The 10,807-nt window shown below is 46.3% G+C and overlaps 1 protein-coding gene across 2 annotated transcripts in view; it reads right to left on the minus strand.

Moving 5' to 3' along the window:
- The window catches only part of ZNF582 (zinc finger protein 582), a 12,639-nt gene extending 11,123 nt beyond the window's left edge, over positions 1 to 1,516 (minus strand). Inside the window, exon 1 of one of the 2 annotated variants that reach the window (XM_026457547.2) lies at positions 1,363 to 1,516. Coding sequence is in view for 1 of the 2 variants with exons in the window: in XM_026457546.2 (XP_026313331.1) it covers positions 1,141 to 1,153 (13 nt within the window). In the remaining variant the exon portion in view is untranslated. Of the gene's footprint in view, positions 1 to 1,140 lie in introns of both variants that reach the window. The other variant, XM_026457546.2, reaches the window with a different exon arrangement.
- Positions 1,517 to 10,807: the final 9,291 nt, after the last annotated feature.

The following is a 10,807-nucleotide window of genomic DNA, read 5'->3' on the forward strand; positions in this document are numbered from 1 at the left end:
CTCCCGGGTTCACGCCATTCTCCTGCCTCAGCCTCCCGAGTAGCTGGGACTACAGGCGACCACCACCTCGCTTGGCTAATTTTTTGTATTTTTTAGTAGAGACGGGGTTTCACCATGTTAGCCAGGATGCTCTCGATCTCCTGACCTCGTGATCCGCCCGTCTCGGCCTCCCAAAGTGCTGGGATTACAGGCTTGAGCCACCGCGCCCGGCCACAAAAACCTTTACAGCCCAAACTGAGGCTTTGTGGACGCCACTTCATGGAGCATGCCTTGCATCAACAAATGGGATAGACTTGCAAGGAACAGTGAGACAAATCACACGCAGTACGCCCAGTGCTCCATTATCAGCACATAAATGTATCCTTCCACAGAGACACAGCAGTGCACAAAGCTGCAGGCCCAATAATATTTGCTAAATAATAGAACTGAAAATTAGTACATAAGTAAGCCAGTCCACAAGTAGGCAAGTGGTTGAATCATTTTTGGCACAGCCATATAATGCGATGCCAACTGACTATCTAAAATGACTATCAAAAACTGACAAGCAAAGATATTAATTACTGGATCCTCTGAGAACATTCAGCAAGAAAAGTCAAACTCACTAAAACACAGGCTAAAAACAAAACAAAACAAAAAAACTGGAAGGAAAAACACCCAAGTATTTGCAGTGTTATCATTTAACCACTTCTTGAGCTCATTGTTAAACAAGAAGTATTTTGTAAAGGAGTATATAAAGTGCCTATCGCATTACAAACACTTGGTTCTAAGTAACTTGTAAGTGAAATAATTATGAATGTTGCTTAATATGATGTAACAGGCAGCTTTTCTTTATTATGACCACTTTTATAAGCATTATTTGTATTAACTGCACCATATCCTATTTACACAGGATGGCCTGTGATTCACTCAAGTGTTTCTCCATTGCTGGACACAGAATTTGAACAAGGTCATATAAAATGTTTCCAAGTATAAGTTTTTCTAAACTAGCGGTTCTAAATCTTTTGGGGTCTTGCAACTCTCTGAGAACCTCATCAAACAAGATTTCCTCTCAGATTTAAAAAAAAAAAAAAAAAAAGCACGCATAACAGTGAATGCAAAACATCCGCAATCTCAGGGGGTCGGAGACCCCTGCGCACCCACCTAAGGGGTCCATGCACCTGGCCTATGAGGCCGGACGCAGAAAGGGGGCGCCAGCCGCCGCGCGCCGCGAGGGCCGGCGGGAAATGTAGTCTCACGCCGGTAAAGCCACAGAGCGACGATGGGGCGAGAAGTCTCAGTTCTTCTCAGGCCTGAGACCCGCCTGGCCGCGGCACCAGCTCCTGCTGGACCCCAGAGCACCTGGAAAGCTCCGGAGCCCCTCACCTGCCGCCTCCTCGGGTCCAAATGCCACCGCGGCCGCGCCCCCAGCAGCCCACGGCGCGCTTCCACCACGGTACCGGCGGATTCGCCGTGCGCAGCCGGAAGATGGCGCAGACGCACAAAGCACAGCGATGCTGCGCCATGATAGGGCCGGCGCCGCAGTGACTTCTGGGAAACATAGTCTCTAGGCGTGAAGGCAGCTGCCCGGCCTTGAAACCGGATCTCGCGATGTTTCGAGGTGAGGCGCGCGCAGGCGTGCCTGCCCTGCGTGCGGGAGAGCGTTGTGTGTTCGAGTCCCTGGGTCTCTTCCTGGGGGTTCTTGGTGCTGTGCTATCTGCGTGTGATTCTCTAGCGAGAGATTGTGCGCGACTGACCAAGTGGGCAAGGGGCTGTCACTGTGTGTGCGTGATTGTTGTGAGGGTGTGTGGTGGTCGCTTCTGACTCCGCGTGGGTCGCTGAATGTGTGACTGGGACCGTTTAGCGGCAGATACACAATTGTGTGCGGCTGTGGAAGATTCCCTCATCCGTTAAGTTCCCATTTCCGTGGAACAGCAGTTTTACCAGAAGGTTTGGAAGGAGCCTTAAAGTTGGAAGCGTAAGAGTTTATCTGGTAACTTATTTTAAACATTACATATATGGCGAATTAAATGTGGGTTATGAAGGAAAACGCAAAATAAAAACGTTATAAAGATGTAAAGTTTTATGGGGCGGCATCTCTTGGCCAAATACCAGACCGCCACAGGTAGGTGTTAATTCTCTCTTGTTTTTAGGCGGCTTTGGTGCCATCACGTGTGAGAAGCCCAGGACTTTACACATCCCAAGCCAGTGTGGTCCAGTACGATGGGGAGTCCCGAGTGCCAGATGCCGGTCAGGACGTGTTATTCTGGGTCTCAGAATGAGGAAGCCCTCCCTGTCCGAGATGGAACAGTTTGTCCTTGAGTCAGGCCGGGAGTCCTGAGTTCCTCTGTCTTTAGATTTGATCCTGTTTCCCTCAGACCTGGTGAGCTCTATGGTGTAATAAGTGGGTAAGAGTGTGAACCCTTAACCATCTCTGAGACTGGAGCCAGAATGCCTGAACTCTAGTCTTTTTTTTTTTTTTTTTTTGAGACAGAGTCTCGCTCTGCCACCCAGGCTGGAGTGCAGTGGCCGGATCTCAGCTCACTGCAAGCTTCGCCTCCCGGGTTTATGCCATTCTCCTGCCTCAGCCTCCCGAGTAGCTGGGACTACAGGCGCCGGCCACCTCTCCCGGCTAGTGTTTTGTTTTGTATTTTTTAAGTAGAGACGGGGTTTCACCGTGTTAGCCAGGATGGTCTCGATCTTCTGACCTCGTAATCCGCCCGTCTCGGCCTCCCAAAGTGCTGGGATTACAGGCTTGAGCCACCGCGCCCGGCCGAACTCTAGTCTTAGAGATGTGCCTGGGTCTCTACATTTGAAAGTGAGGATGATTATAGCATCTAACACATCGAGTTGTTTGGGAGGAGTAACTGAGCGAATATGTGTAAAATAATGCTACTGCTGCTGGATAGGGATGATGATGTGACTGAAACTAATGCTTTCTTTCTGCAAAGATGCTTTTTCCAAAACACACCATATTGCCTCTTTACACATTATTCAGGAGAGGGTAGAGGGTGTATTTTCCTTGCAGGCACAGTGATGTGGTAGAAAGCACACTTTTAGAGTTAGACAGGTGTGGATTCAAATGCCATTTCAGCCATTTATTAGTTTCTTCATGCCTATCTCAGTTTTGTTTTGTTTTGTTTCGTTTTGTCCATAAAAGGAAGAATGTAATGCTGGGCTTGCAGTTTTGTCCTGAGGGTCAAATAAAATGATGTAATAATAGAAGCAAAGCTCAGAGGTTGGTTAAGAGACAACTTCCGCAAAGATGGTTGAATTTCACACTTGTGAGCAGAGAGTCGAGGAGACAGTTGTAGATTTATCCTACTTGACCTTATTTGTGGTTCAGGACAGTGTTGTGAGTTCAAGAGCAGAAGGTAGATGCAAAAAGTCATCATCTTTCGTAGGTTCTCTGATCTTGGGAAGGGGCAAGTGGCTCTAGTTTCCCTTTAACATCCCACTGTGTGAGTGTGTCTATATGTACATGCGTCAGTATTTGCTTATGGAGGAAAGGAAGGAAAAGGACCAAACAGGTGCAAAGCCAGCCATCTCTAAGGCTTTCTTCTATACCATTTTTACTTTCTCACATTTATTAATCTGCCAGAGAGAAATTTAGAAGATGATGAAATGGCCACTTCTGACTCTGAACCAAGCCTCTGAAGTCATACACCATTATACGCTTGGTCACAAAATCAGCTGTGAGTCTAAGTAGGTGGAGGCTACACAAGAGTATACATACTAGGAGGCAGGGATCATTCAGGGTCCACTTAGCAGGTGGCTTCCAGTTTCTTCCTTTTAAGAGTGTGAGAATGCTCTGAGCTGGCCTCTCCATTCCATGGAATCCATAGGTCTTTAGTCAGCCACTTCCCAGTACACATTCCTGTGCCAAAGCACATGCAGAGTTACTCCAGCAGCTCCCTCTCCTGTTACCCACCACCCTGCCCCACCCAGCCATATCCATCCTTCTGCCAGATTCCTTCTATTTCAAGATCACCCATTATCACTCGAATGAGATCAACTGTGGGGAGGTGGGCCATATTCTGTTGTGCATAGTAATCCAAGCAAGGAATCACACAACGACAAAGTGGGCTCTAACCCAATCTTAGCTACTTACTCTCTGAATGAACTTGGGTACCACCCCCAATTTTTCTGACCTACAATCTGTGCACTATAATAATAATAAATTTCCATGGAGGAAGTATAACCTTTTCAACAAACAGTGCTGCAGCAACTGGACATCCATAGCCAAGAAAGAAAAAGGATAAAAGGCTTTTCTCCAGTACTAATCCAGGAGAAAAATAAATGTATTGCATCTTCCTTGTGACAACTGAGGATAAAATATGTGTGGCCTTCTCTATCTGAGGACTTTTTTTTTTTTTGAGACGGAGTCTCGCTTTGTCACCCAGGCCAGAGTGCAGTGGCGCGATCTCCGCTCACTGCAAGCTCTGCCTCCTGGGTTCCCGCCATTCTCCTGCCTCAGCCTCCCAAGTAGCTGGGACTACAGGTGTCCGCCACCATGTCCAGCTGATTTTTTGTATTTTTAGTAGAGACGGGGTTTCACCATCTTGGCCAGGATGGTCTCCATCTCCTGACCTCATGTTCCGCCTGCTTCGGCCTCCCAGAGTGCTGGGATTATAGGCATGAGCCACCGTGCCCGGCCTCTGAGGACTTTTTTTAAGAGACAAGGTCTCACTCTGTCACCCAAGCTGGTATGCAGTGGTGTTCCTGCACTGAACCGAGGGCCAGGCTGCTTATTCTCGCAGCCCAATAACAAGATGTTGATGTGAAAGAAGAGAGTTTTATTTCTGTAACCGGGTACAGGGAGAGGGCCAGAAAAATATTGCCAGACAACTCAAAATTACAAAGTTTTCCAGTGCTTATCCACCTTCTAAGCTATATGTCTACATGTAAGTGTGCATTCATCTAAAGATATAAGTGATTAATTTCTTCTAATCTATAACTAAGGTCTGAGTCTTGGGAACCTTCCTCCAGAGCCTCAGTAATTTTACTTACTGTAGTTGGGTCCAAGTGCCAAAGGTGATTACCCTTACCTTGTCTCCTACTAAGTTATGGAAGTCTGGGGAGTGCCTTTAGACCCTCAATAAACCTTGTTTAATCCTAAATGGATCCTGGGATGAGGAGTGTGACCATTCCTTCATTATCTTGTCATGCTTCAAATCAGCAGCCTTTGTGTTAGGGCACTGGCTCTCTCAGCCTTTAATATTTAACCTAACCATTTAGTCAATGCTGGAACAGTTGTTAGGGAGGCCTGCCTGTTCAGCTTGTGTGAGATCTGGCTTGCCACAGTGGCACAAATACGGCTTACTGCAGGCTCAACCTCCTGGGCTTAAGCAATCCTCCTACCTCAGCCTCCCAAGTAGCTGAGAACACAGGTGCGTGCCACTACACCAGCTAATTTTTCTTTTCTTTCTTTTTTTTTTTTTTTAGAGATGGGGGGTCTCACTGTATTGCCCAGGCTGGTCTTGAATTCCTGAGCTCAAGTGAGGAATCATCTCACTTGATGAGATGGGAGGCTCATCTTGCCTCAGCCTCCCAAAATGCTGATGAAGCTGCATCGTTGTCTAGGGTAAATACCTGAGGTTCGTTGTCTCATGCCAAGGGAATCGAGGACGCAGACACACAAGAAGTGAGTTTAAGAGCAGAGGTTTAATAGGCGAAAGAGAAAAGAGAATAGGCAAAAGAGAAAAGAGAATAGCTCTAGCTCCTGCAGAGAGAGAAGGGCTCCCAGGTAGGTCTTCCACAGGGCACGAGGTTTTATAGACGGGGTTTTGTAGGAGGTGGTGTCTGATTTACATAGGCCCCAAAGATTGGTTGGACCAGGTGTGCCAATCAGAAGCTGGCTGTCCCACCCTAATCTTTTATTATGCAGATGGGGTCCCTACCTGGCCAGGGCCATGCTGTCTGTTCCTTACTGTATACTTCCCTTTTGGTTGACAAAAGGGAAGATGGAGCTGCCATGTTGGACATGCCTGACCCCCAGGTACCTTTTTCCTGTTGGCACAGCTGCCGGCATTCATCGTGCAAGCTTCCAGCTTGCTTATCTATGTCTGCGGCTTGATTTTTCAGGCTGCTCTTTGTTAGAAAAGAAATGATTCGGGGGCTGCTTTTCATTAAAAGGAAAACCGTACCGAGGATTTCCTTACCCTATCTGCCTAAATAATTTCTTTTAAACTCCTATGTCACTTGGGATTACAGGCATGAGCCACTGTGCCTGGTAGAGGGTTTTTTTGTCTTTATTCCTCAAGATTTTGCATTTAGATAATTATGTTAAACTTAGGTGTGCTAGGTAGACGTATGTCTGCTGATTACCCATTAGGAAGAATGTGGATTCCTACTTAGGGAAAAGGAGTCAGGCTGGTGGGACCAGCAGAAAGCAAAGAGATAAAGCAAATAAGCTATAGATCTGCATTTTCTTCATGGTCCAGGATATATAAACAAAAAAAGGAAGCAGATACGCTATAGGCTTGCATTTCTTTATGGCCCAAGACATATAGTCCTCCTGAGCAAATCATGAACATAACTCACAAACTTCCTGCTTATCATCAAACACACGCAAACATTTATCATCAAACACCTTGGGTGACAGAAAAATGCAGGTTAGCTCCCTGCTGCCTTGGCATTATCAATCAGCCCAGGAACCATCCTATAAAATCTCCAGCAAGCCTTTGTTTCCTTGCAGTCAGCTCCTCTTCTGCTGATTCTGCCTGTCGCTCCCTGATAACATACTTTCATACTGTCTTTAATAAATCTGTCTTTCTTTACCCACAACCATCTTGGTAAGTTCTTTTATCTCTGCACCACCAGCCCAAATAGTTGCTGCTCACCTGAGACAAAGAATAAATGTGGTTTTTAGGCAAATCAAAGTTTACTTCGTGACTCTCACCAAGCTTTGTAGAAGGTTCTGCCAAAAGGAGAAGCTTAAGAGATAATGGCTAAAAATAAAAAATGTTACCATCTAGCCTCCTCGGCTAAATGTAACCACTGCCCAAGGGGTTCTTCGTGCTGACTGCGTAAAAAAAGACCATGGCATTGTAGTAGAGAAAGAGGTTAACAGACATGAGGCTGGCCACGCCACATGAGAAATGGAGTTCGTACTCAAATCATCTCATCCAAAGCTCTTATATTAGAGGTTTTTCAAAGTCAGTTTGGGGGAAGGGGTGGGGGTGGCCAGGTAACAGGTGCTTGCTGCTGATTCGTTGGGCTGGAGATGAAATCATAGGGGGTCAAAGCTCTCCTTGTGTGGGCTGAATTGCTGCTGGGTGGTACCACGGGAGCTGGGTTGGTTAGTCCAAATGGAACCATCAGGTCCAGGTGGAGCCATGGGTGTCAGACATGAAAAAACCCGAAAAGATATCTCAAAAGGCCAATCTGAGGTTCTACAGTGGTGATGTTATTTGCAGTAGTAATTGGGGAAGTTGCATATCTTAAAACCTTTGGAATAATGGCTGACAGTTGAATAATGGCACCACCTTAGCAGGACCCATCCTCCTCTCCTCTCAGATGGATGGCTCCCATTCGCTTTACAAAAGCAGTTGAGTTTTGGGCAAAGCCTGTTATTTAAACTATAGCGTAAGTGTGTTCCAAAGTTAGCTCAGCCCTATAGCCCAGGAATAATTAAGGGAAAGGCAAGATAGATGGGTTAGCTCAGTTTACTGTAATAATTCTTCTCACTGATACAGTCTTTGCAAAGGTGGTTTCGTAAAGATGCCTACTCTCTTCACGCATCTGTGAAATGTCAAAAAGACTGCCAAAACCTGGAAGTTTACTGATGCCTTATTTTAAACACGTCTTGTCTGTCTGGTTTGAAAAAGCGAGGGGAAGATATCAATCATAATTTTGTTCAAGACAGTGAGTTCTAAGTTTCTCTTCAAAGAGTCAGTATGTTCAGGTCTTTGTTCTCCATTTTAAAGTTTAACTTCCTCATTCTCTTCATCTCCTTGCCCCTAGTTTCAGTAAAGAACCTCCCTGCCAGTTCTGATCACTAGTTCACATCTGCTCCCCTGGTCACCTGCTCCATCCTGAGTCACCCCGGTCACCCACTCTAACCTAAGTCACCTTTAGTCACCTGTTCCATAACAGTCTTTCCTGCCAAAACTGCTCACTCCACCACTCTGGCTCTTACCCCTGCTGTCTTTAAAATGGCCCATCAGAATTAGCTTAGACTGTGTGGTCCAACCCTAGCCAGTAGGGGAATGATGCAGCAGTAGGGGCTACCTACATCAGGGATAAGAACCCCTTCCCCTCCCTTGTTCAGGTGTGCTCTCACCATTGCTCCATCCACAAGATGCACCCTTCTACAGAAGTAAAATTGCCTTGCTGAGAAAATTTATGTTAGAGTGCTACTTCTTTTGAGGCAGCAAATTTTTTTTTTTTTTTGAGACAAGGTACTGTTATTTATTTGACCATTCTTCTACTTGTAGCTGTGGAGTCTGGTAAGTAAACAGCAATGAGGAAGGGGCCCCAGGTGGGGAAGAACAATGAACAATTGTTCTGAGAGATGGCTAATCAAACAACCTGAGGTCACAATGACCTCATTCCTCATAGCTCCCTCCAGTATGACCCGGTAAAACCCTTCCAGCTCCTGCCTCTTTGCAGACAGCTCCTCTGCTGAGCTGCCCGTTGCAACCTTGCAATATATTTTCATACTTTCTCTAATACATCTGCCTTTCTTTACAACTGTCCTGGTAAATAAGAGACTGTCTTCTTTACCGCCTTTGATACAGGCCCCATCTAGTTGCTACCCACGATAGTAGCCATTTTGTTTATGTTCAACATTTTATTACAAACAATGTTTCAGCTGGGCTCCATGGCTCAGGCCTGTAATCCCAGCACTTTGGGAGGCCGAGGCTGGCAGATCACGAGGTCAGGAGATCGAGACCATCCTGGCTAACACAGTGAAACCCCGTTTCTATTAAAAATACAAAAAAATTAGCCAGGTATGGTGGCACGTGCCTGTAGTCCCCCACCTACCCAGGAGGCTGAGGCAGAAGAATGGTATGAACCTGGGAGGTGGAGATTGCAGTGAGCTGAGATCGCGCCACTGCACTCCAGCCTGGGTGACAAAGCAAGACTCCATCTCAAAAAAAAAAAAAAATTAGCCACGCATGGTGGCGTGTGCCTGTAATCCCAGCTACTTGCGAGACCGAGACAGGGGAATCGTTTGAACCCAGGAGGCGGAGGTTGCATTGAGCTGAGATAGCAACACTGCACTCCAGCCTGGCAACAGAGCAAGACTCCCTCTCAAAAAAAAAAAAAAAAGAAGTTTCAGTTAGTATTTGCTGCTATCATAGTTGCATTTTTTTTTTTTATTTTCTCAAATAAAATTCCCAGCTTCTATGATGCTCTTTGTCACTGGCAACTTTGGTCAGACAATTACATGAAACAATTGAAGGGCATAACAGGATTTTGGAAGGGATGGTACAGGATTGGGAGACAGAACTAGAGATAGGAGTTTATAAAATATTTTCAAAAACATTGAAGAATAGGAATAAGAGAGTATGATATTGTGAAATATATATTTGATCTTCCTAGCATAGAACTCCTAAAATCCTTAGAAACTACAAAGTAAGAGTAAAAACTCTTTGTTTGCTAATGAGTTGACTGATAGCTGGCATCCCCTATATAGTTTCAGGATGCAGACTTGTTATGGAAAGACCAAGGCATGACTAGAAGGTTGGGACATTCAACCCCACCCACAACCCCAAGGAGGGGAGGGGATTTTATTTTTATTTATTTATTTATTTTTTATTTTTTTTTGAGACGGAGTCTCGCTCTGTCGCCCAGGCTAGAGTGCAGTGGCCGGATCTCAGCTCACTACAAACTCCGCCTCCCGGGTTCACGCCATTCTCCCGCCTTAGCCTCCCGAGTAGCTGGGACTACAGGCGCCCGCCATCTTGCCCGGCTAGTTTTTTGTATTTTTAGTAGAGACGGGGTTTCACCGTGTAGACCAGGATGGTCTCGATCTCCTGACCTCGTGATCCACCCGTCTCGGCCTCCCAAAGTGCTGGGATTACAGGCTTGAGCCACCGCGCCCGGCCGAGGAGGGGATTTTAATCAACGCTGTCTATGTAATGAAGCCGTAAAACTCCCAAAAGACAGGGTTTGGAGAACTTCCACATAGCTGAACATGTGGAGGTTCCTGCGTGCAACACCCTTTCTTCTGTACCTTGCCCTATGCATCTCTTCATCTATATCCTTTGTAATATCCTTTATAATAAACCAGTGAACATAAGTGTTCCCTGAGTTGTGTGAGCCACTCTAGCAAAATACTGAACTGCAAAGAGGGGGTGGTGAAAATCCCAATTTGAAGCTGGTGGGGTCAGATGTTCCAGAGACTGGACTTGTGACTAGTGGGAAGGGGGAGGCAGGCTTGGGGACTGAGCCCTCAGCGAAAGGTGTCTGACCCGTCTCCAAGTAGACAGCGTGGGAATTGAACTGGTGGACACCCAGCTGGTGTTCGCTGCAGAACTCATTGAACTCACTGCTTGCTTGGTATGCGGGTGCTTGGTATGCGTGGGGAACTCCCCCATATTTGGTCAGAGAAGTCTTGTTATGATTAGTTGTCGAGATAATAGGAAAAAAAATGCACTTTTTGTTTTTTCAACTGATTCAGAGGGCATAACTGAAGGAAGAACTGAAAGAATGGTCTTTTTTTTTTTTTTTTTTTTTTCAGAGGGAGTCTCGCTCTGTCTCCCAGGCTGGAGTGCAGTGGCCGGATCTCAGCTCACTGCAAACTCCGCCTCCCGGGTTTACGCCATTCTCCTGCCTCAGCCTCCCGAGTAGCTGGGACTACAGGCGCCCGCCACCTCGCCCG

This window comes from Piliocolobus tephrosceles, chromosome 21 (assembly GCF_002776525.5).
Source record: "Piliocolobus tephrosceles isolate RC106 chromosome 21, ASM277652v3, whole genome shotgun sequence".
Classification (NCBI taxonomy): Eukaryota; Metazoa; Chordata; class Mammalia; order Primates; family Cercopithecidae; genus Piliocolobus; species Piliocolobus tephrosceles.